Source organism: Channa argus, chromosome 6 (genome assembly GCF_033026475.1).
Source record: "Channa argus isolate prfri chromosome 6, Channa argus male v1.0, whole genome shotgun sequence".
Classification (NCBI taxonomy): Eukaryota; Metazoa; Chordata; class Actinopteri; order Anabantiformes; family Channidae; genus Channa; species Channa argus.
The window spans coordinates 10,143,960-10,168,065 of NC_090202.1; the positions used below are offsets into that span (position 1 = coordinate 10,143,960).

The window sequence follows — 24,106 nt, forward strand, 5'->3', positions numbered from 1 at the left end:
ATTGGCTGTGTGCTTCAGAGGTTATTAGCCAAGTTGTCTTTTAATTCGCTGACATCACACAGAGCATGGCATTAACGTGATACATACACTCCTATACAAATACAATTAGCCTTATATTTTAATTTTATCTGATACCAGCTGAAACACTACCAGTGCACACACAAAACTAAAATGTCCTTCTTGAAAATCGCAAATTCCAGTTGCAGTTTCCTCATCAGTCTTGGCGACTGCAGAACCAATGACCTGCAGCCATTAAGTACATTAAAAGGCTATGCCAGCTGCTGAGTTTGCCCTTGCACTCAGACATAATGCTTTTTGAATGGGAGAAACTCCACGGTGCAAAACAATTTGCAAAATTACAGAAAATTGCTGAGCAATTCTGCATGTCAGACAGATGCAAACTCAAAAGGTAAGCTGGGACTCATTTTACATCATACCAGTCTAACTAAACTCTAACTATGTGAAAAATCTATCTGGGTTTAAATACTTGCTTGATCACAGTAGTTTAGTTCGAATAACGGTACTGTAATTGTTTGTCAAATATGTCGGAACATTAGATTAAGCATAGGTCTCAATTAGTCAATCAATAACTACATTTCTGCTTCTGCTCAGAAAACAACAGAAATGCATGTCCACGTTGAATGCTGTGATGCTTAAATGGTATATGAGGGAAATTATGAAACTCACACATTGTATGGACTCATTCATCCAGGGAGAATGTATAATATTAATTCTTATTCCTGGCCGAAAAAGAAAGGACAATTGGAAATATGACTGCTAGTAATCTTATTTATAATCTATGGAAGCAAGTGTGTTAGAAATGTTTTTATAATTAGTTGTACAGATGACTCAGATACAAGCATAAGACAGCACCAACAAGTTAACTTTATATACACAAACAATATAGTAACTAATATCAAACATCACAATTAACACAAACAAAAACATTATGAACAAACTGGTAGCAGATTTTTCTGTTTCAGTACTGGGTTGACAAAAGGACTGTTACTCTAAGACTTTGCAAGTCAGATGAAAGCCGTACAAGCACCAGAGTTTATTCAACTGGATTTAAAAGGATATGTTTTTGTCCAATCTGGGGAGTCCAGTTCTTCTCATACCACTCAAGATGTTTACACTAATGAAATTCTGAAAGGTGATGCATTAGTGAAACACCGGCAGAAGAGATAGATGAAGATCTGTTCATACTGCAATGTTTACAGCCTTTTCTCTTTAAAAAAGTGTGAGATCATAACTGACTGGAGCAAGAAAATGAGCACAGTAAGAAGCATCTATGCTTTACTGTGTATCTATTCACTCAAAGCGTTCATGTCATAATCATGTCGTTTGCAGTGCAAATGTGCGGTTTGCAGTAAAGCACGTTTCCCTACAGACATGACCTTGTGAAATACACTTGTGAAAAACACTTGTTTGGTTTGACCGATGAGCCTGCTGAAGCCTTGTTCTCAAAAGAGGTACATTTTGCTCTCCATCTCTTTATGTACGGCATGTATTGGAGGAATGATTGATATTAATTTCACACACCAAAAATACGAGCTTATCGCTCCAAGTTAAAGTTATTGGGAGAATTAAGACAAATCACAGGACAGACATAACTTCACCAAGGCAAAAATGCTCTTAAGACAAGTTTACACAAGTTGCTTCAGGGTTTAGCAACTCATGCATCTATGTGTTTCTGGGAAAATCCACAGTTTGATAAAGGGATAGTTCCCAGAATTTGGGGTGGATGTAATAAATGTCATGAATCTTTATGATTTGTTACATGTACATATCTCTGTTTATCATACTTCAATCCAAAAGGTTTATGGTTACTGAGACTTAAGAAATACTAAATGTAAAGAAAAGCCCTGACTAAAACTCTACTTTCACCTTTTAATATTTGTCAAGCTTAAGTGTCAGATAAACCAATACCAAGAGCCACCAAACAACTTGATGACGTTAAAGTTGTACTTTACTCTGGTTTTGCACTTGATCAGATTCATGATAAATATGAGTCAGTACCACAGAGCCAGAACCTTAAAGCTATAGGCTATAGCTATAGGTTTCCATACCCGATTTTTCTCATAAAACAAAGAAAAGGCCTGTTTTTCTGCAGTGACACAAAGTTGTTCTTGGTAAACAGCCTTGTCAGGAAACCGCATGGCTCACACCGACACCGGGTGCAGAACTGACACTGTGGAAATGAGTTTTACATTGTAGTAGCTTTGAACAGACAAATTACTGGAGCACTTCAGGTTTCTTTTAGAGTCATACTGAAGGTGATCATTTACCAAACACAGGAGAAGGTGAAGAGACGTACACTACGAAATCATTTCTGAAATGAGGTAACTCATAATAAAATGGGGAAGTTAAGGTTGTTACATGCATGTGGCTTTCTGCCCACAGAATTTCTGTTTCATTCAAAGGTGTCTGTGTGTGTGTGTGTGTAATCGTGATGGTGGTATTGGGGGTGGGAAGACAGGGGAGTTCAGGGACTTTCACATGACATGTTTTATCATAGTCTAGTGTTTAACTCCACCCTTGAAGCCTACTTCCTCTGTGCACATGCACGAAACCAAACCTCCCTCCTCCTGCTTGTTAGTTGCCTCTTTTTTGTACCTCGTCTCATCTCTTTTCAACACTGACATTTTAACTGTGGCTGTCAACAGCAAGTCCTCACAACCAGAGCAAAGAAAGATCAGACAGTACACAGAGAGGGGGAAAAAACTGCTCTGTGAAGTAATTGTATCGGCTGATAATTATCTAGTGTAGTGGTCATCTGAGAGCACCATGTGGGATTGTAGTGGCTTGGCTGCATGTCAGCAGCTCTGAAGAGTCTCTTCAGATCCTCATCTTCTGATCCTACTGGACTGACCTCAAACCTGGCTCAGCTCTGGAATGTGTCGGAAATTCTTCACCCAGGTGGCAGTTTTCTTTTACAATCACACGTCTTACATAAAACAACAGGTGAGATCATTATTGATTACTGCTTTGGATGTTTAAAATTGCTTTTAGACATAAAAAAAAAAACGAAGAAGTTAAAAGGTTAAAGAATGGTGTTAAAGGTTTTCATTTATTTTGAAACCTCACTCTTTTCATCCCAAGTGGACTGTTGTCAAGGAAAAGATGGCATACTATGTGTGTTTGTGTGTGCGTGCGTGTGCGTGTGCGCGTGTGAGTCACTGTTGTGAAAATAATTAGGCTAGAAATGTTGATTCTCAACAGGTTTGAATGTTTTCTGCAGTAGTCACCACAACAGGCTGGGCAGAGCAACAGAGAACTGCTCGACAAGAACAAACAGCGGGAATTCACAGAAATACTGTGTTTATGTGGACTCTGACACTTTTAAAATGCAGCCTTAGGGAGGCAAGTTATAGAACACAAAATGAAACATATTCCCATTTTGTTTCCAAAGGAGATTTGGCATTCAGCACATTTCCCCTCACGAGAGAAAAAGGCTGAGGGTTTGCTCTTTAAAAGCCTCACTGTCTCACAAGGCTGTATGATAACAATCAGAGTTAGTGTGACTTATAATATTAACACATAGTTGGCTCAAATGGACCAAATAATGGATAAGGGCTTGGACCAGGTCTGTCAACTACTGCAGGCCTGTATTAAAATATGTGAAACTTTCAATAATAATAATAAAAATAACTGTTATTCATTTATTGTTAGCAGGAGACAAAGAGCTTTCTGTAGTTAACTAATAGCTGTAGCTTAACTGTAGCTAATGACTCAACAGCAGCCTATGACGAGATAGATTTCTGAGTAAAACTTTCCGGTACAACAATGTAGTTTCCAAACTAACAAATTCTATGAACATTCCATTAAATCAAATTTGTTTCCTAACACCTGCATGCAGGCAAGCATGAAAAGGCACAAACGTGCACACACGCACACACACAGATTCCCATCATCACTCACTGAAGATGGTCTCACTCTAGATGGCTTCTGCATTATTGAGTTTCGATGGGACAGCCTATGTCTCTCCAGACGCTAATGGCATTAGGCGCTTCCTGAGCCTACAAACACACCCAGGCCAAATCTGAGCGACACAACAAAGCATAGCCAGGAAACTAATGCTTTTACCAAGACAAACAACAAAGTTTCAATTTCCTATTATTGAGATCTCAGACAGAGATAGGAATTTAGAAAGATAAAGCAAAAATAAATCTCCTTCAGAAGATTCTTTATACCCCCAGGAGACATGATGTCCTGCACAATGTCTCATTCCATAGGATTATGTGAGTTTACTCTGACGGCATGTTTATGTCCTTACAGCAGCTTGGATTTTCTGAAAGTGTAACATTCTGAGTGGCAGGGATCCTGTATTAATAATGAAAATCCTACTGGGTCATACTTGTCATGTTATCATAGCATCCATATAGTTATTATATTTTTATTTTGCAGTTATTTTTACAGGGAAAATACAACTAAACACAATTCAATGAGGATACAATTCAGAAACCAATGCTGTACATAAAGAGCATATAGGAAAAAGCTAGTATGCAGCACGTGTCCCTTGTTAGGCTTTTACGTGAAAACAGATTACAAATAAGACCTACATAAAACAAAAAGGCAAAAACAAGAATTAGCATTTTCTTTGTAGAGTATTACTCAAAGGATCTACATTAAAGAATGAAAGACAACCAATATCTGTTTTTTGATTGTGACATTAATCTTTGTGGGCAGTGTTTTGTGGCTTTTCTGTGCCATTTCAGGAAGCAACACAGACTAATATTCAGGGCGTGTTTGCCTGACAGACAGGAATCACTCACAGCTCTGTAATGGACTGGGTCTGACCAAGCATCAACGGTTAATATCAGGGAGGGATAAAATTGTCAAATTCATATAGCGCACATAACCCACATTGCTGGTTCCTCTAACCACAGTAAACAGCGAAATGGCTCTCGTCATTTTCTGCGGATGGCTGATTCATTAGACTGTCTGTCACTCCATCAGGATACATTTAAATTAGCACTAACTGGTGAATTACTTTGGGTTGGTTTGCCCCCACGGAATCATAAATTCTTATTGTACAGATAAATTGGGCTTAAGTTGCATTATCAGTGATTGCAGTAAACTACAAATGCTCACTTTGTCACTTCAGACTGTGCTGCCCTTGGCTGCCACTCTGTTCTAGGTCATGCAGGGCAATTAGTATGTAATATAGACACAGTTAATCAAGAAGCTGCATTGTCATAAAAAATGTGATTAGCTTGGAGGTTCGGAATAAGAGGTTTCTACGTCTAATTCATGTCATATATGGCACCATTATTAATACTGTTTTCAATGAAACCAGGACTTTTGTTTTTAAAAAACTGAAACAGGGTTTTTTCACACCTACAGTAGCTGTTGAGGCTATGCCAAGGGGATTTTGGTAGTCTTAGTTTCATCTTAGGCTTGGTTTTGGTAGTATTAGAAGTGTTCACATCATCAGGCAGTGTGACTAAGCCTGTATCTTCTCTAGGGAAGAAACCGCACAATTTTATCTCTTAAGCTCATTCAACTGTGATATAAAATGGAGGTTAAAAAGTGTTGAAGCTCCTCTGTGAATGTTAAGGTGTTGTAAATGTAAACCCATCTTGACTGTGTTGCTCCTGCTTAGTCATACTGACATTTTTCTTTTTTTTTCATCTCTTCCAGGAGAATTTCTGACAGAAAACGAAAGTAACAATGAACATCACAGATTCTACACCTGTTAAAGCTTCAAACTCATCTCTTTGTGTTGAAATCGAAAAGAGTGCCAGTGAGTTCCTGGTCTCTATTTACATCTTGGCTTTTATTTTTGGTCTGGTCTTCAATGTGCTGACTCTGGGTCCTGTTTGGCAACAAGTTCGGCGGGAAAACGTTCTGGGCATCTTTCTGCTCAGCCTGTCCATCTCTGACATGTCTTTTATCTTCACTATGCCTCTGTGGATAAATTACTACCTGCAGGACCATCAGTGGAAGCTGGGTGTTATTTCCTGCAATGTGGTTGGCTTCATCTACTACTCCAACATGTACATCAGCATCTTCCTGCTCTGCTGTATATCTGTGGACCGCTGCCTTGTGGTCACGCAGCCACTCCGCTCCACGGCCCACCGTACATCACGCTACGCCTGGGCACAGTGTGTTGCTGTTTATGTTGTAGTTGTGGGGTTACACATCACGGTGCTTTTCAATGACAATCTCACAGACGTCCATGATGACGTAAACAACAGTGACCGTTGTTATGAGACTTATCCAATGCCGCGGCCTGTAGCTTTGTTCAACATGATCAGAGTGGGCGTTGGCTTCCTGCTGCCCCTTTTGGTGTTGGCAGTGTGCTATTGGAAGGTGCTGGCCACTGTGGGCCAAAGTCCTGGCCTGAGTGCCCAGGTTAAACGGAAGGTCCGCCTGCTGTCCTTTGGGGTAATTGGGATCTTTTCAATTTGCTTTGCTCCGTATCACATTATCCTGCTAGTACGGTCTTTAGTTTTTTATTATAGCAACAACACCCATCATGAAGGAAGGTACTGCCAGTTTGAACAAAACATGCATTTCTTCTTTTCGTGCACACTGGCACTGTCCAGTCTGAACTGTGTAGTGGACCCTGTGCTGTATGTGTTGGTCAGTAACGGAGTCCAGGAGGAGGTAAAAATGTGCTTTGGGGGACGTAGTAAGATGAAGACAGTGGACGGTGTTTTAACTGCAACCATCAGAACGAAGTCCAATATTAATTTAATATGACAAGTAAGCTGTATGTGGGTTCATCTGTACAATACAAATGTGTGTATGTGTGTCTGCATACATATACATGATTATGCGTATTACTGTTGCTGTTTAACTAATGTTCTCATCTCCAGTATTAACGAGTGAGTAGCAGGATTATTTACATCACATAATCAACCCTACCCATCTACTCCCTCTGTACAGACAATAAGACATCCTTTGAGAGAAAAACATTGTCGACCTTTGTTTTTTCCCCCTCATATCCTGTGTAGCAAAGGGAGTTTGAATAACAGAGCTCTGTAATTGGATTGTGGTCCCAGGTTTTGCTCCCCCAAGAGTTCTTCAATGGCAGCCACTTCTGGTTTGTGGATGGACACTGCTGGAGTTGAAGAGCCCTTGTGTTTTCCCTCAAATCTATACAAGGATATTGTGATTGTGATTGTGTGACCCTGGTATAGCTAAAGGTGTATTACCTCTTAATCATGCCTTTAAAAGCATCTATTAGCATGTCTTTGTGCGCTCAGTGTCTGACGAATGTGAGTATCGAAATAAAGCTGTGGTTTAAACAGGTGCTTGGATTTTAGGTTGTGTGGTTTCTGCAGAATACATGCTACATGATGAGCGGTATTCACTTGACATTTTAAACCGGAAAGGAGTCTTAAAATAGTAAACTCATACAGGTATATCTTACAACTTCCGCCTAACATCATGTATATTGTTGAACATGGTTCTTGTACAGCTGTGTGGGTCATATGGGTCAAGGAGAAAAAGCATGAGTTGGTATAAGATGTTTTCAATGTTGATTTATTTTTATCAATAATTCTGAATAGAAAAGCAAAAGTTACTATGACAAAAAGATATAAAAAGAGAGAAAGTGAATTGCCAGCATTAAGACTGTAAACATTTGCTTCATTATTCATGCAGTGCTGGACTAACAAGCCATTTGTAGAACACATTGATACATTAGTGAGCACTCACTAATGTATCAATGTGTTTGGGTTTGTGCATGCACTTCCTATTATTTATTAAACTAAGCAGCTTACTTCTTATGACAGCATATTGCATGGTGCAATGCAACCCAGTCTCCTAAAATCGATGCCCATTTACTAAAATCTATCCCCAAAAAGCATTTAGTTGAAACCTGATTCCTAACAGGCAAAGCTTTTTCCAGTCCTTGATGAACAGAGAATCTTACAAAACAAATAAAATATACTGACAGTGAAAGTTTTTTTTACTTTGTTGATGCTTTCCTTAAAATGTTCTGATCATGTGGTTAACAGCACAGTCACGGTTGCATTGCTATGTTTCACTGCCCATTTTCTTTTACAAATTGGTTGTATATGAATAGCATGTTATGAGGCAGGTCTGCCATCGGTTCTCAGTATAAAGTAGCTATGTGAAAGATGACCCTCGTGATTTCATATATTTTTCTTATTGTCAACCAATACCATAAAAAGAACAAAACCGAAGCATTAATTAATGAGTCTTGTCTGAGTAGCTAAATCCTGACATCACTGATTCATCTGTGCCATACAGCATATCTCTATATTTGTGCATAAACTACAAAAAAAATACATTAGTGTTCCACACTTTTGCACTGAGTAACATGTTCCTTGATTGTGATGCACATGGGCAGTTTATTCTGAGTCAGGCCCATCAGGATTGTCCCGCTGTCAGAAATACTCCCTATGGTAGATCAGCACAAACACAATGTTGTTAATCCACAGCATGACAGCTGTGGAAATGTAAGATTTACTCATATTAAAAAAACAAAACAACAGCGGTCGACTGTTTCACTTTATTACTTTTGTTCCCTAATTTACCTTCAGAGATCAGAGACTGTTAAAGAAAGATGAAATTGAGATACAATTTGAGCGATAATGACACAGGCTAATTCATTGTTGGGTTGGTCCTGTCCTGACAAAAAGACAAATAAAAAAGAACACCTGCCTTTTAAAGGCAAGCCTTACCGGATTGTGGGTTTTCAAAAGGTCAAAATCTCTACTGAGGAAAGTGAGACAGATGGAATAAAGAAAACCTCATTTATATGAATTCATAAGAGGTTCTCTAAAATATGTCAATTCTTTTTCCCACCATCTTTCACCTTAGTGATCTTACCAAGCAAGGACTGAAGCAATTTGAAGAAGCACTACTTGAAAAAGTGATATAAGTCCATAACTCCATGTTTGCAAATGTGAAAATGTGGTCACGCTTAAAGGAGTTACTGAAGCCACAGTCCATCATCTTGTGGCATTAGACCCCTTTTATACAACCATTTTCTGTAGACTCAGCTTTTAATGAGCTAACTCAGACTGTAGTCAGACTCCTGGGGAAGGATTCATTGATTAGCTGTTCTAACTCATAGCCCCATAATGCACATTTGGTCTGAAAGCATTATATATAGAAGCTTTTCTTGTCCAGAAGTTATTTTAGTGTTGAGTTGAGTATTGAGGTACGTACAATACAGCACTTAATGGAAATTAATTTTTTAAATTTCCCCTGCCATAGTCAACAATCACTGCTAATCAGTTCATATTTTTTTTATTGCACTTCTGCTGCCCTGGTGCCCAGTGGGTTATTTAGTGAGTCTTTAATGAAACAGCAAGTCTTAATAATCCAACTCAATTTGTCTCAGGCTTAATGCATTTCTAAACCACAAACAATACACGCAGAAGCAGTTTGTCATTAGATTTAATATTTTATTAGCAACACAATGAGCAGGATATTTGATGTCACTTTTAACTGTACTGTAACTGCAGCCACAGTTTAACCATGCTGTTGAAATATAAGTCATAAGTGGTGATAATGTATGATTTTTAGTGTGATATTTTCACTAATGAATATTTATTACTGCATTTCTAAGAAATGCATGTAATTTATGAATGTTGCTCACTTAAATAGATTCGCCCCATAGAAAATAATATCATCCTTTTTTTGTATTAATGGCTCAATGGAAATGTATTTATAGCCACTAATCTTAAAGTTGCCTGTAAGAGGGCTTTACAATATACGCAACACATAATGCCCTACATCTTTTAACACGAATTGGAGTAGAAACACAGACGCAGGTGCATGTGTCTGCACGCAAACCCACAAACATACACAAAACAAAATACACAAAACTAAATCCTTTGAAGGAAAATAGAAAGAACGGTTATCAGTGTAGTGGTTGTCACATGCTGCACACAGATGCGGCACTAAATAGAGGACAACAGATGACATATGTAGGACTAAAACCCAAGCATGTCATGGAGGATGCTAAGCTGTATCAGCCAGTCTAAACAACTCACAGCCACAGGAGAATGACAGCAAGAGAATGTGAAATGCCTCATGAGAGCTAATGGTAGATTTGTTTTCTGGCCTTCAAACTCTCTTCTCATCAGCCTTATTTCCAACGTCAGAAGGCAGCAGTTTCAAAGAACAGCTTCTGATGACGCCTGATCTACCACCAAGCTTCACCCTCAAAGTGGTGAAGGACGGGGCACAAAGCACAGAGTGTTCAAATCCAAAAGATAAACTGACCAACCCCAGCTGTGCAAAGGTCGTGGAGATTTGCCTTTAGGGGCTCAAAGCTCTAATTGCTGCCAAAGTGGCTTTTGCAAATTAATAAACTAATGATGTGAATACTTTTTTAGATGAGACATTTCAGCAGACATTTAATTTGTAATTTTTAATAGAGTTGTAATCATTTCACACAAACTCACACACACAAATATATGTGTGTGTGTGTGTGTGTGTGTGTGTGCGTGTGTGTTTCAATTGGGGAAAATATTAATTGTAATTTGAATATACTGCCTAGTGGTGCTGGGGACATGCAAAATCTAAATTCTGTGGAGCTTGATTTGTTTACAAACTGGTTTAACTCCTGGTTTAGCTTAAATTAAGTGGTGCAGCTTGCAACCTTATCCAAACAGATACAGGTATGAAAAATTGTCCTGTTCTTGAAGCAGCAAAAACAACAACTTCACTTTTTTTGGTGTTTGTAACATTTATAGTGCTGATTTATAAGCTTGTGTTAACAAGACAGTATAGAGTCTTCATCTGCTTGTCACTGTGAGAGGCAGTACGATGATTTATTTATTTATTTTAGTCCTTTCAGCTTATCCCGTGAGTTCAGGGTCGCCACAGTGGATCAGTGTCCGCATGTTGATTTGGCACAGTTTTTTTTACACAGTATGCCCTTCCTGACGCAACCCTCCCCAATTTAATGCACTAATGAACAAATCATTTGATAACTTCATATTATAAGTAGTTTTGAATACAATGACAAAGAGGAATTTCTTTGGTGACCCATTCCTTTATTCATAACATTGAGAACTCTTACAATCACGGTGTGTTATAAGAATGAAATCACTTCTGCACAAATGATGAACAAAAGCACAGTTAATGATTTTCTTATAGATGCATCAAGACACATGGATTTTATTTGTCCCAGTGGAAATGAATTATGAAAATGGCGTCTGAAGAACTGACTGGTAAAATTGACTGGACACCTCAAACTGCATCAGAGGAAATGATGACTCTTTTTATCATACTTTTTTAAGCCATGGAAGCAAATTGTATTCAATGGTCCTTTTGCAAAGCAGGACAAGGCAGGAACACAGTCAGTTGGAGAAACGCTAATAACTTCACACTCAACAAGCATTTTTATTCAAGTGATTTGGGGGCATTTGTAATGCATTACTGTGTTACAATACATCAGTGTTTTACTCTCGGGTCCTATATTATCACACAGTTTTATGCAAAAAAGACTTTTGGTTTATGTACTGGAGAGATTTCTGTTGTCCTTTTTTGTGCTCTTCTCATTCAGTTGAAGTGATTGGGGATAAAGTCTATGCAAACAAGGTGGAATTCCCCTTTAAAACATCTGACCTCCCTTGTACAGAGCAAAACTATAACTTTTAGAAAGGGCAAAACTCAAATTGACTGGAGCTGAATGGCGTCTCATGTCTCACTAAGAGAGAAAGGCCAGGGCAGCCCAGCTGGGCAACAGACAGTAAAGTAATCTGATTGTTAAAAGGTGACAGTTGCCATCAGCAGTATTGGCAGGGGAGCTGGGGCCTATTAGCTTGCACTAAAGCTACGCTGGGTAGTTTTGTTCCTGCCAGTAGTTTGACCGAACAAATTGTGTTTGCATTTGTTGAGGGACAACCTGACCTTCACTGTGATAGTATAATACATTTCTGCAACACTCACAGTTAACATTGGAAAAATAACCTTTTTCTTCTAAATCATAAGCAGCAGTCTGAATAATAGGTGAATACTACTTAAATGCAATTTAGCTCATATTAACCAGTTCTCTGGTGTTCAAAAACTGACTTGATACTGAGGCTTTGGCAAACAAAGAAAGCATTAATCATACTTGATGGGAGCTCAACAGGAGTGGCGTCAGAACAGAGATGCTTATGGGTGACTTTATTGTTCATGCTCTGAATATTAAGTTGATCATTGTGTTATTCTTGTTTTCCAGACAGAACCAAAGCACAGAGACTTTGTTCATCAGGTATTGATTACATTTTACAAACTGGGGTTTGAAGGTGTCAAATAAGCTTTACATTTCATCTCCCACTGTTGTAATTGATCTTTTCCACACATGCTGTGCACAATAAATTCAGTGCATGTGTACAAACACAAACTTATTGCACAGATGACATATAAAGTTAGACTGTGGAGCCAAATCGAAGAGAATAATTACTTCACATCACCAAAAACAACGTAATAAATCAAATATAATGCAGGTGATGTGTTACACAAGAGAGACATAATTCATATTTAGAATACAATTTCAAAGCACAGACATTTAGTTTCAGTGGTAAAATAAACCAGTCACATTATGTGTAGGCCCATGACATCATCTTTATCTGTCAGTCATGTCTGAAGAAAAGGGTCCATTGCTCGTTCAGCCCCTTGAAGTCAAGCATTTACAGTTTAAGTACATACAGACCCTTTTACCAGAGTAGACACCTCTGGTTTTAGTGTCGTTTAGTTTCATCTTAAGGGTCTTTTTATAGGCCTGTCGATGGCTCAGTTGCAAAAGAATGAACGGGACATCCCAAAGAGCGGCTTCCTTTGCTTTCATGGTTATAATAAAATACACACTGGTCTGAATCTGCTTCGTTCGTTATTAGTTACCACGGCTATACTGTACAAAACAGGGCCAGGTTTTTTTTTAAGTCACTGGAAATTGCTGGCGAATCATGGAGTAAAGCTTATTTACAGTAAATGCATGTTTAATAGTTACTGCCTTTTTTCCTGGGCACATTTGACATATACATTGGTGTTTAGGATGCACATTTTGGCTTGCTGGTAAGGACAAGACCATTCATGCAGTGTATCATAGCAGGCACAGTTGAAAATCAACTCTTGGACGATGCTTTCTCCACCGTCGCCCTCTGGCGATTGCGACAAGGACAAAGGTAGCCTTTAAGATGCATGCGCACCTTGCTGTGCAGTGAAGCGTAGATGAATGGGTTGTAACATGCAGAGCTCATAGCCACCAAATGACAGCAGACTTGTAAGACGTTTATGTAGCGCTTCCCTATGATGTGGAAGTCTTGGTCCCAGTCCAGTAAAAGGTTCAGCACCTACACAACAACATGTAAATACTTGTTACTGCAGACAACCGTTAAATAAATTAGTAATAATGAAAAAGTGGCTTTGGTAGGCTTGCTAGCCTTTCAGAGGTTTTAGTTGAATGCTAAAGCTAAAATCACTCCAGGTGACAACTCGTGTTTTAACAGAGTCCAATTTCACCTAGTGTAATTTGCGACATGCAACCCACAACTATTTATTTTCCATTTAAATTGTAATATAAGTTTTTTTGCCCATTTGGGCACTAGTCAAAATAAATGCCACACCTGCGAGCCAGGCTTGGCCATGCAAAAACAAGTGAAGAATAAGCCTGCAATTCATGTGTGTTTGTCATTTCAAAGGTTACAAACGTGATGCTGGGATGATTTGCTAACTGTGTGTATCTGCAGGCATTGCCTGCTCAACTCTCCTGTGAGATACGTGCCATGTCTGTGAAACCCTACCTTAATGGAATTTCCTTTTTTTTTTTGTTCAGTTAATATAAAGATGAAATACTAATCTGCTTTTGCATTGCACATTGTGGATATAATGTTGGTTTTCTGGACAGAATTATACCTGATAATGATGTTATGTGGCTAATGATGTATAAAATCAAATATTGTCTTTTTTATCGCTTCCCTGCTCCTGGGTTTATGATTTGGTAGCAGATACTCATAGAAGGTCGTAAATTTGATCTCCCAGATCAAAGTATACCTGAAATTCCACTGAACAGTTTGGTTAAGAAGTGAGAGGATGGTGCAGCTAAGAATGCTCACAGCTCGCCTTTCATTTTGAAACTAATAAAATCTAAGACTTACCTGCAGGGGCAGCCAGCACAGGGCGAAAGCCAGCACTGATGCCACCAGCATAGAGAAGGTCTTCTTTCTCCTTTGGCTCCAGCGCTGCTGGCTGTTGGATGGCTCCCCAGGCACTGAATATCGTTTTAGGCTGACAGTTATAGCACAGTAGGATACACTGACTGACAGCAACGGGATCATATATAAAGCTATGAGAATGAAACAAGAGTAGAACAGCCTCAGATTGCCACTCTTAGGCCAGAATTCTTCACATACAATCAGGTCGACACCACTGGGTCGAAGGTCCAGGTAACGGGTGTAGAAAGAAGGAGGAGCAGCAAGTGCCAGAGATAAAAGCCAGACACCCAGAGTTACTCCACCACAACCCCACACAGAGATCCTCCTCCGCACTGGGTGAGCTGAGAGAGAAGGGTAAAAAAAAAAAATTCAGACATCAAGCACCAACACAAAAATTCACAAATGAAATCCAATAAGTGTAGCAGAGTGGCCAAAGAATCTCTTGAGTTAATCTGGCAGCATAAGAAAGAAAAAGAAAAGAAAAAATGATACACTCTGGTTCAAGATTGATGGACTCTTTGTAAAGATCTTAGCACATTCGCCTCAGTACTCTTAAAGTGGTTGGAATTTCTTTTTTGATTATAACACTGCATCGTGGCACAGAAACATATTTTTAACTTCCACACAGTGGGTTTCAATGACTGCACATCTTTAGCTTCCAAGATTATGAAAGCTGACACCTCATCAGTATAGAAAATAGAGTCCCTCACCTACAACAATGTACCGGTCCACAGCGATAGCAGTGAGTGAAAGCACTGATGCAAACACTGTTGCACATTGCAGCAGGGGTACCAGGTGGCAGAGGGGTCTCCCGAAAGTCCAGCCATGGCTGTCGAAGGCATAGGACACAGTCAGTGGAACACAACTCAAGCACATCAGCAAGTCGCCAGCTGCTAAGTTACCGATGAAAAAGTTGGTAGCATTGTGGAGTTTCTTGTCAGCCAAGATGCAGGCCAACAGGAAGGAGTTTCCAACACCAGCCACAATTACTACGACGCAGTAGAGAGGCATGAAGAGAGGTCGGAACCTAAGGAGAAGCTCCATGCCTATAAACATGTCCAGCAGGTCACTGTGGTTAAGTCCTTGGGTTTTGCTGCTTTCTAGTCTTTCTCGTCCTATTTCATGACTGGTGTTATCAGTCAAACTAAAATCCATGTCCATGTGCCTGGAGACCAACCTAAAAATAAGGAACAGTGTGATCAACAAAACAATAAAAGGAGCCTACTGCAATAATCCTCTAAAAGAGATCAACTTTAGATTTAGGATTAATGGGGAATCAGGTGCATGGACTAATATGTGCACATTGCAGCTTTTAGTTTAGAATTTTATTGCTGTGAGCAATAGAAATTAAAAAAAAAATCACCTCTGCTGTAATACCATGGAAACAGAAATGTCAGTGTCTGATTGGTCAAAACCTGTTGGCGAGATCGAACCTAGATACCACAAGATGTTAGTAACTGGTCCTCTTTTAGTGCATGGATTACAGTTTGGGCATAATGCAGTCTGTTGAAATTGCACCCCTTTTGATGCCAGGCACCAAAATGGCGGATGCTGTCTCTTGAAATGGAAACAAAATGTCAGATAGCTTCACACAATTTTTAAACCAGCCAGTCAAAAAGGCTGATTAACTTTGTAAACACACTTTGGTTAGGGTTAAGTACACATGCATTAGGGTTAGGCACTAAATAATTATGGATAGGTGTCACAGTTTTGCTTCACTTCACTGATTCGTGTGTCACATTTCTCATGTCTCCTGTGGGGAAGACACTTCTTTCATTTTGACAATTTCTCAGAAACTCTTCTGAGAAGTGGCAAATTACACCTACAGACAAACTTAGTTCTGTGTAACAAAAGTTAAGTTGAGTTTGGGAATAAATTACTTTCACTGATTTAAGATGATGGAGATTTTTGTGGGATGATACCTTGATATCGTATTATATTGCAAACGTTGTGCCTACTAATGCATTTGCTTTCATAAGCAAAAATCTTATTTTTGTCTGCTTCTGCCCCATCAGTGTGAACAGCCATAAAAATGTGTTAAAGAGGGGAATGTCTCAAATTTAACCGGAAACTACATTGTATAATATGTTAGTGTAATCTTTTTGCTTCAGAACTTTGAACAATACAAATCATGCTCTGTAATTGTTATGGCTGGATTAGCGGAGAGAAACTTTTAATTTACTGCACATTAATAGTGAGCACAGACGTGTCCAGACATCTTAAGTTGCCAGAGCTGATTGCAAGAACGTAAGATGAAGGTTTGAGGACAATTCAAGGAAATTGGCATATTGAGACAATTGCAAGCACAACATAAAAAGCCTTAGCCACCATACTCTGTGGCCTGATTTTTCAAGCATGCTGCAGAATGATATGTAATTTGCTTCAACTCCGATGCAGCAGTGCAAGCTCTGAATAATCTTCAAATGTCAAATGGTCACACTTATAGTTGTTGTTTCTGAATGCTAACAGAGAAAAGGTCAAGTTAGCTTTTACAATTTGGTAAAAATTGTATAGACAACATACAATAGCAGCAAATCAATTTAATTTAGAAGATGGACACAACCAAAAAGATAATTCTCACTTCATATTTTAATTTACTATATAAAGATTTGTTTCTGGTGACCAAAACAAAATGCAGCTGAAAGTGTGTACTGGCTTAAATGCTAAGATAAAACCATCCGGCTCAGTTCTATCGATTAAAGCGTGACTTTTCTACTGCACGTGAGCTCATGGATGCTCTGCTGTCCTGTAGCCAGCTCTCTAGCGTCAGATGTTGCAGCTTTCCAGCAGCACATAGACAACCTGAAGAGCTTAAGTCTCTCAAAGCAAAAATGTAATCTGCAGGACCCAGACTATTTCCCGGTGTTTCCAAACCAATTTGTGATGTGGTGAACTCGCCCACTCGAGAATGAAGTGAATAAATGTGAGGTGAGTAAATCCGGTCAATATATATGTGTATTAATACATGTTGGCAGTTTCAGAATCTTTAATTGGATTTTTTTTCTTTATCGTTTCTTACTGAAACGGCTTCCTTACTGTTGTCTGAGAGTTTTAATCTACCTTTTGTGATATGATGGTTAAGTATGAAATACTCTGAAAATGATTATAAAAGTGTGCTATAAAATGTTTGATTCAGTTCCAGCTCCAGTCTTTTGTGTCCTCGCTGGGGGAACCCTGAACCATCTGACCACAACATATCTGAAGAAAAGCCACATGTGCTCCCAGCTCCAGCGGCTGATACAGAAAACACTGATAGAACAGTTCTAGGCAGGGCCTGGCTTTTATACAGCGGAAACACAGCCTCAGCCTCCCTCTGTGAGTTGAATGAGGACATAGCCAGAGGGGCACAACATGGTTTGTTATTACAGTACTTCACTTTCTTAAGTAACATATTGCAACAGCAACGAAAATAATTTTCATTTGTTGTTGGTTATTCAGCTCAAATTGTTTCATTGTTTGGTGTTTTGCAGACCCCTTTCTATGTATTCTTTTAGTCTAAACTGAAGTTTCATGGCAATGTATCCACTTCTTGTGGCTTGAGTTTCCGCCAACATTAGAAAGGTCAACCTATGGATGACACTAGAGAAAAGGTCAGCGGATCACCAAAGTCAGGAAGGTTTTTGCTTTGCCAGCTGTGGTCTGCACAAATTTTATGCCAATCCAACCAGCAGTTGTTTACATATTTCAGTCTACATCAAAGTTGTGGTAAGACAGACCAACTGCACCACAGAGCCAGTAAACAAGTGGAAAGACATTCAGCAATGAATGCAAAGCCTTGTACAGCAGGATGGGTGGTTATCAGGTGAACCAGTTGGAGTTATTAAATGGACTAAATATTAAAGTGTTTGTCACAAACACAGAGGGAACATGATTTGTGGGTCTCCTCTTACCAGTGGAGTCATGGCTGACAATCCAGTGAGTTTAATTACTTCCAAAAGCATGATTATGATCCCAATTATACAGTATTTAAGTCTACCAGAGGGAAGCCTCAGCACAATGTTAAGTTTTTCAAAGCCAAATCAATTGCTGATGTTGTTTTATTCACAAGTCCAAATTGTGATAATCATCTTTTAATTAAGTCGGAAAAAAGAGTTTTTCCATCACTGTGTGACTAAGTGATTCAGATAGCTGATACAATCAGATGGATTCCCTCCAGGGCCCAATATGTTTGGCACATTTGTGCAATGAGTTGAAGGGCATGTTAGAATATTTTCCATGTCCAATTTTCAACCTGTTAGTAACCATTACTAGCTCAGCAGCACTCTCCACTTTACAGCCAGAGTCTCCTAGTGGCCGAGTGCACTGTGGCTTTAATTTCTAATTTGTTATGCATGTGTCCATAATCAACAGGAGGAATATATTTTCTGATCCCATCTGGTCTCACACTGTCTACGTAATCTGACAACTAGGAAGTTACCCGTCCTTGCCTAGTAACGCTGTTGCCATGGCCTTTATGGAAACCATCCAGACCCTGTAGCTAATTTGGGAGGCGTGATGAGAATTGAGAACCCTCAAAATGCAAAACAGGAAGGGCAACTCCTGATGACTCTTTCTCACTGCATTTTGTCTCTTCTCTTCTTCCTATCTTTCATTACATACATTTTTTTCCCTCTCCGACTCCACTGATATTCTCTAATTAGAGCTCTAAATAAATCCTGCATTTCCATTCATTCAGAGGCTGCTGAGGCATCTAGAGAAAGACAGAGCCAGATGCAGAGGTAGGACAAATATGACACACAAACAAGGTCAAAGTTGATTTTATGCAGCTCTGATGAGTTGATTTAATGGTGTCCCTCATCATCTGAATTGGGAATGTAAGTGGCCTGTGTCTGCAATATTTCCACACAAAATATATGACAGTTTTAGTGCTGATTCTCTAGTGGTTGGCAGACATTTATGAGAACTTAAAAGTAGTTGGGGATCACTTTAACACATATCTACAGTACTCTGAAGTACCATCTCCCCAGCTAAGATGATTTGTGTGGTGAGAGATTGTATTGTTATGAAAATCTGAACCAGACACCGGGTGAATATTGGTGTTTTAAAATTTGTACACTGAAATTTCACACTGCACTACATTGTTCCTTGTCTGCAGGGCAAGTGCCGACTAAATGTTATTATTTCCTGCTGACCCTTTCATTAAGAGAGGTCAGTGCTTCTCTAATAACATTGGCTGTGCCAAGGAACAAGTCATTACATTTAGGATGTGCAAACACATATTTATATTTTTGAACAAGTGCAAGAAATAGAACAGCCAACAATTACGGTTATAAATTTGGCCATGTTAACAAAGTGTATCATTTGCTAGTTTTTTTACAACAATGTCTGTGTGGTTGCTGATGCTGCAGGTGGGAATATGCATTCATGCATTAACTCACAGTACAGGTAAGAAACACTATTTCCTGTTCTGCAGACTAGTTTTTGTAGCCATTTTAATGCAGGAAGCTTCAGCAGTTTACAATTTTCCGGATGCTTTCCATCATCAGAGCTTATAAATGCTCTGCACTATTTTACTTTGTAATTCTGTCTTTATTTTTGCTGACGGGATGCAGACAGATGCGTGGTGACACAGATGTCAAGTACCAAAAAATGTGTCTGTGGTTATTTTTTTCAACATTGTTGTCAATTGGCTACAGGCCAAAACATGCGAATGGATAGGAAAGTAATCTTGTTTTGGGCAAGGTTGCACTTTCATTAAGGAGAAAATATTTTCACATATTTAACAGTGAAATGTACTTTCATGTTTTCAAATTTGTCAAACGATGGTAAAACAACTTGTTCTGCTGCATGTCGCTGAGGAAGAACTGAAAGAGAGGGAACAGACACAGGAATGTCTTCAAACCTGTGGTGGTGCAGGTTATCTGCACAGCCAAGCCACCCTATGATTAAAAATCTAATTAAAATCTGATTCCCTGTCACTGGTTGTTTTAAATGTAGGCTAAGTGTACAGCTCAGCTCTGGTCAGTGTGCCTGACTGTATCTGCTAGCACCAATACCTCTGACATCACTGACAGGGCATATGCAGGGTATTTATCATCATGGCTAATGAGCTGCTAATGCTAATGTGTTATTCTATGCACCCATGTGTAAATACAACATAATCACTATCTGCAGCTCAGCACATACAGGCCCCTCAGTCTTCAGCAGCTCGATCACATTCTTTCCACATAATTGAGGCGTCGTCTTTAAAATCTTTCTCTCTTGATTTTTGCATCCATGAAGAAAACTTATATGTCTCTGTAACAATAAAGTACACATACCTCACCACGTCATGTATGTAAAATATTGAGATTTTATCAGCATGATTTCACAACAGATTTCCTGTATCCTGTGTAAAGAAGCCTACCATACATATAGAAAACACATCATATCGATTCTGCTGCTGGATGAGGACCACAGTGATTTCATCATTTCAATTAAAATGAGCTATGTCTTAAATTTGGATTGTAAGAGAGTTGGAAAGCTGTGATGTTCAGAACAAACTGTCAGCAACTGCTGATTCTGATTGGTCACAGTATTCTGTCAATATTTCTGCTTCAATGTTTATATTTCTCATGAGTTCATTGTCTTAAAAGTTTACTAAATACTGAGAAATACAAAAAAAAAACTACTTCATGTATGTAAATGTACAGTATGTGCATTGCATACACATGAACATTGACTAATCATCCACAACATTAACACTTCCGGTGTGAATAATAACATGGGTCAGCATGACCACTTCAAGCAGTCTGCAGTTACACAGCCCCATACACATCAAAATGTGATACACTGTGTGCAGAGCTGGTAGAAGTACACAAACTCAAGTACAGTAATAGTATTGGTTCCAAAAATTCTCCACTCCAAGTACGACTTTAAATGTTTTACTTAAGTAAAAGTACTAAATACTAAAAAATACTAAATACTTTACATACCGTTTTTAAATAGGAAAGTAAAAGTACTTTACTGAATGTACAAGAATAAATAAAAAAAGGGTCAAAGATCACTTTTGGTAAAGGTGGAGATGTTATGTGCTGACAGGTGGTTAAGCCATAATGATACATCAGCATTTATTAGTTCATAATATTTTATAAAACACATGTAATGTTTTCACATTAAAAGCACTAGGAGGTATTAATTTTGTAGCTCGTGTATACAACTTCATCACAGCCTACAAAACATATAGCTAATTTGTTCCATAAAAAAACCCAATATGAACATTTTGAACACTTTCACACACAAAGCAAATTATTCAAAATGATATGAAATATTTAATTCCTGTAATGTGTCTGACGCACCTGCGGTCTGCTCCCAGATGTTTGTGCCGTTTTGCAGGCTGTTGGGCTAATGCTCTTTAAAAAAACTTAAATTTCAATGTGTTGATTGCCAGACCACCTCTAAATGTGACAAATGCTGCTAATTCTAATCTACCGTGATTTGGGCAACAATTATGGCAGTATTATAACATCCAATTCACTTATTTCAACATTAATATCCTTTTTTTCTACATGTGGTGCAATTTTTTTTTCCAGCCCCTGTATGATGATTATAAAATAAAGATGATAAAAAATGTATACTATATAATTACTAGATAATGAAAATCACACTTTGTATTAAACTAAGATTTTAATTATAGCAATACTACAATTTTGTTAAATACATAGTACAAACATGGGTGGAAAAATGTTACAATGTGTGCGTGTGTGTGTGTGTGTGTATGTGTGCGTGTGCATGTGTGTGTGTGTGTGTGTGTGTGTGTGAATCTGTAAATGTCAACGCATGCAGCAACGCAGCTGAGACACTGAGAATCTTACCCGTGCTGATCTTTAAAATTGGAAATCCTGAGAAAATCCTCGGTGTCTCTTCAGTTCAGCAAATCAGCTTTTTTTCTTCTCCCTTTACTTGTTGCCTTGTTTTTCACCTCCTTTTCATTTTAGGTAGAGATCTTAAATCTTTGGTCAGATATGTTCTCCTGCACCCTGTACCCACGGTGAGATGAGGAGTCGGTCAGAGAGATGCTGTTGTCTCACTCAGCACTTGGTGAGAGTGACGGAGGGAGAAGGAAAAGGGACCCACATAAACGCTCCCCCTCAAATCCTCAAAAACTGTGCACCCACCCACCTACACGTACTCTCCTTCACCGTGGCATCCACACACATTCACACTTTCTACGTACATGTGCACAAAATACAAAACAAAACACAAACCACTTGTTAATGTGTTTCTTGCAACACACGGTGAAGACCTGTGCTGCAACCTATTATTTGCCCTCAGGGGAGAGGGCAACCTGTTCGTTTTTCTTTATTTGCTGCATCAAAGCCTTGATTGCCTACAGATTCTGTCACACCTGAGAGAGAATAAGGGAGAAAATGAGCAACCGTGTGGAAAGTAAATCATATGTAATCTTTTTGTCTCTAGGGTAAGGAGGACACTGAAAATGTCCAGCTAATAAAAGACAATGTAGTTGTAGAAGAGGTCAGCTCAAATACACTATTCTTTATCCATTTTTTTTATTATCTTCGCTTCCTTCAGGTCACATCATTCACGAAACACAAAATCTACAAGCACAAGTAAAAAAAAATATAATTAGCACTCACATGTGAGGCACTCACATCTCTCTGTTCCAGGCAGCGTTTGCAATGCCATGTGCTGTCACTCCTTTGTGCTGCCCTTTGTAATGCAATGTCCTCTCAGAAGAGCCCCGTCGACATATCGACTTGAGCTACAGTACAATGAAAGCAGTATCAAACACTGCTCGGAGTGTTTTCCCTCTCTCAGCTATTCCTTCATCTCCTATCTGTCTGGGAGAGGCTGCCCCTTATTTTCACTATTAAACATACAATGAGGAACTGACACTTGAGCTCAGAAATCTGCTCCAGAGGTTCTTTTTAAGCATTTCAAACCACATCAGCTGAGGTGGGGAGGGGGCAATTGAATGCATGATGGACCACTCAATAGAACCTACTACCATGGAAAACTCTGGATAGCTGAAAATAGGAAAAAGCAGAGCTACTGTAAAAGAAACAGACAGGGGAAAGCAGTAGATATGGATTAGTGTATTTCAGACGAATTCTGTGTGGCAGATCTTCTTGTATGAGCCTGAAAGGAAACTAAATGTTTGCAAAAAAAGTTGCAAAGAAAAGAGAATTGAAAAGGCAGAGACCTGCAGGTCTTAAAACCACTTTAGATCAAAAGAACATAAATGTACATTTGGGTGTCTGATGAGCATGAAATGTCAAAGATTTAATCTTTTACAGAATACAATTTTTGTCTTTGTTAATCGCTAGGCGTTTAATATATGCATTCATTATGATCTAAACTGAAGACATCCCCTCCAGACTGAGTAATTGCTTCTGCTGTCTGCAGATGCATGAGTAAGCTGGCTTTCAGATGCTGAGTTGTATTTTGACATTTATTGAACCTTGTTATCAGTGTGTCACAGCTATTAACTGACTGTGAAATCAAAAGTCATTTTGTTGCATAGAAGTAATTAATGTTTGTAAATGGTGAACTTTACAAATATTTATAACAAGTTTGACTTTGGGACTCTGAGCATTTCTATTTATGAAAACATGTGTTTCCAACTTTAGAGCTAGATAACAAAGAGCAGCAAGCTCACAGCAGCATTCAATCACTGCTGCTCCACTCATACTTGTTTTTCAACTCCATTCACACCTACAGTGGTGGAAGAGGTGTTTGGATCATTTACTTAAAAGCCTAATGTCTCAAATGACAATGTGGGAACAACGTGACAGTGACAGAAAATTATCATCTGAGTCTGTAGATGATCTTTTCTTTGTGGAGCTTTATTGTTGGTGTCAGGTTGTTTTGAAACTGTACTTTCACCCACACTTATAGAAATTGTACTTTTTCAAATTATTCTCATTTTGTTGGTGTCCGTTTTGACTGATAGATTATAGTATTTTCGAGTAAAACCTGCAACGTCCCCCCCTACTGTTACCAACACAGGAGCCCCACAGGGAAGCACCATC

General features: G+C 38.8%; 2 protein-coding genes across 2 annotated transcripts; one reads left to right on the top strand and one right to left on the bottom strand.

Moving 5' to 3' along the window:
* The first annotated feature begins 2,561 nt into the window (after positions 1-2,561).
* Positions 2,562-7,261, top strand: gpr184 (G protein-coupled receptor 184). The gene is made up of 2 exons (XM_067508366.1): positions 2,562-2,964; positions 5,644-7,261. Exon 2 carries the CDS (start codon positions 5,674-5,676, stop codon positions 6,706-6,708), a length of 1,035 nt encoding a protein of 344 aa, XP_067364467.1. The 5' UTR covers positions 2,562-2,964; positions 5,644-5,673; the 3' UTR covers positions 6,709-7,261.
* A 4,052-nt stretch (positions 7,262-11,313) lies between these two features.
* On the bottom strand, positions 11,314-23,423 carry si:dkey-202l22.3 (7 transmembrane receptor domain-containing protein). The gene is made up of 4 exons (XM_067508365.1): positions 21,929-23,423; positions 14,846-15,312; positions 14,079-14,476; positions 11,314-13,274 (listed from the first exon to the last, which is right to left on the bottom strand). The coding sequence occupies exons 2-4, from the start codon at positions 15,294-15,296 to the stop codon at positions 13,047-13,049; spliced, it is 1,077 nt and encodes a 358-aa protein (XP_067364466.1). The 5' UTR covers positions 15,297-15,312; positions 21,929-23,423; the 3' UTR covers positions 11,314-13,046.
* Between the last annotated feature and the right edge of the window lie 683 nt (positions 23,424-24,106).

Excerpts from the sequence above, each read along its gene's own strand:
- gpr184 (XM_067508366.1), top strand. The coding sequence starts at position 5,674 with ATGAACATCACAGATTCTACACCTGTTAAAGCTTCAAACTCATCTCTT.
- si:dkey-202l22.3 (XM_067508365.1), bottom strand. The coding sequence starts at position 15,296 with ATGGACATGGATTTTAGTTTGACTGATAACACCAGTCATGAAATAGGA. Across the intron at positions 14,477-14,845 it reads GGACCGGTACATTGTTGTAG|CTCACCCAGTGCGGAGGAGG; the intron begins GTGAGGGACTCT and ends CTTCTCTCTCAG. Across the intron at positions 13,275-14,078 it reads TGTGCTGGCTGCCCCTGCAG|GTGCTGAACCTTTTACTGGA; the intron begins GTAAGTCTTAGA and ends GTTGTTGTGTAG.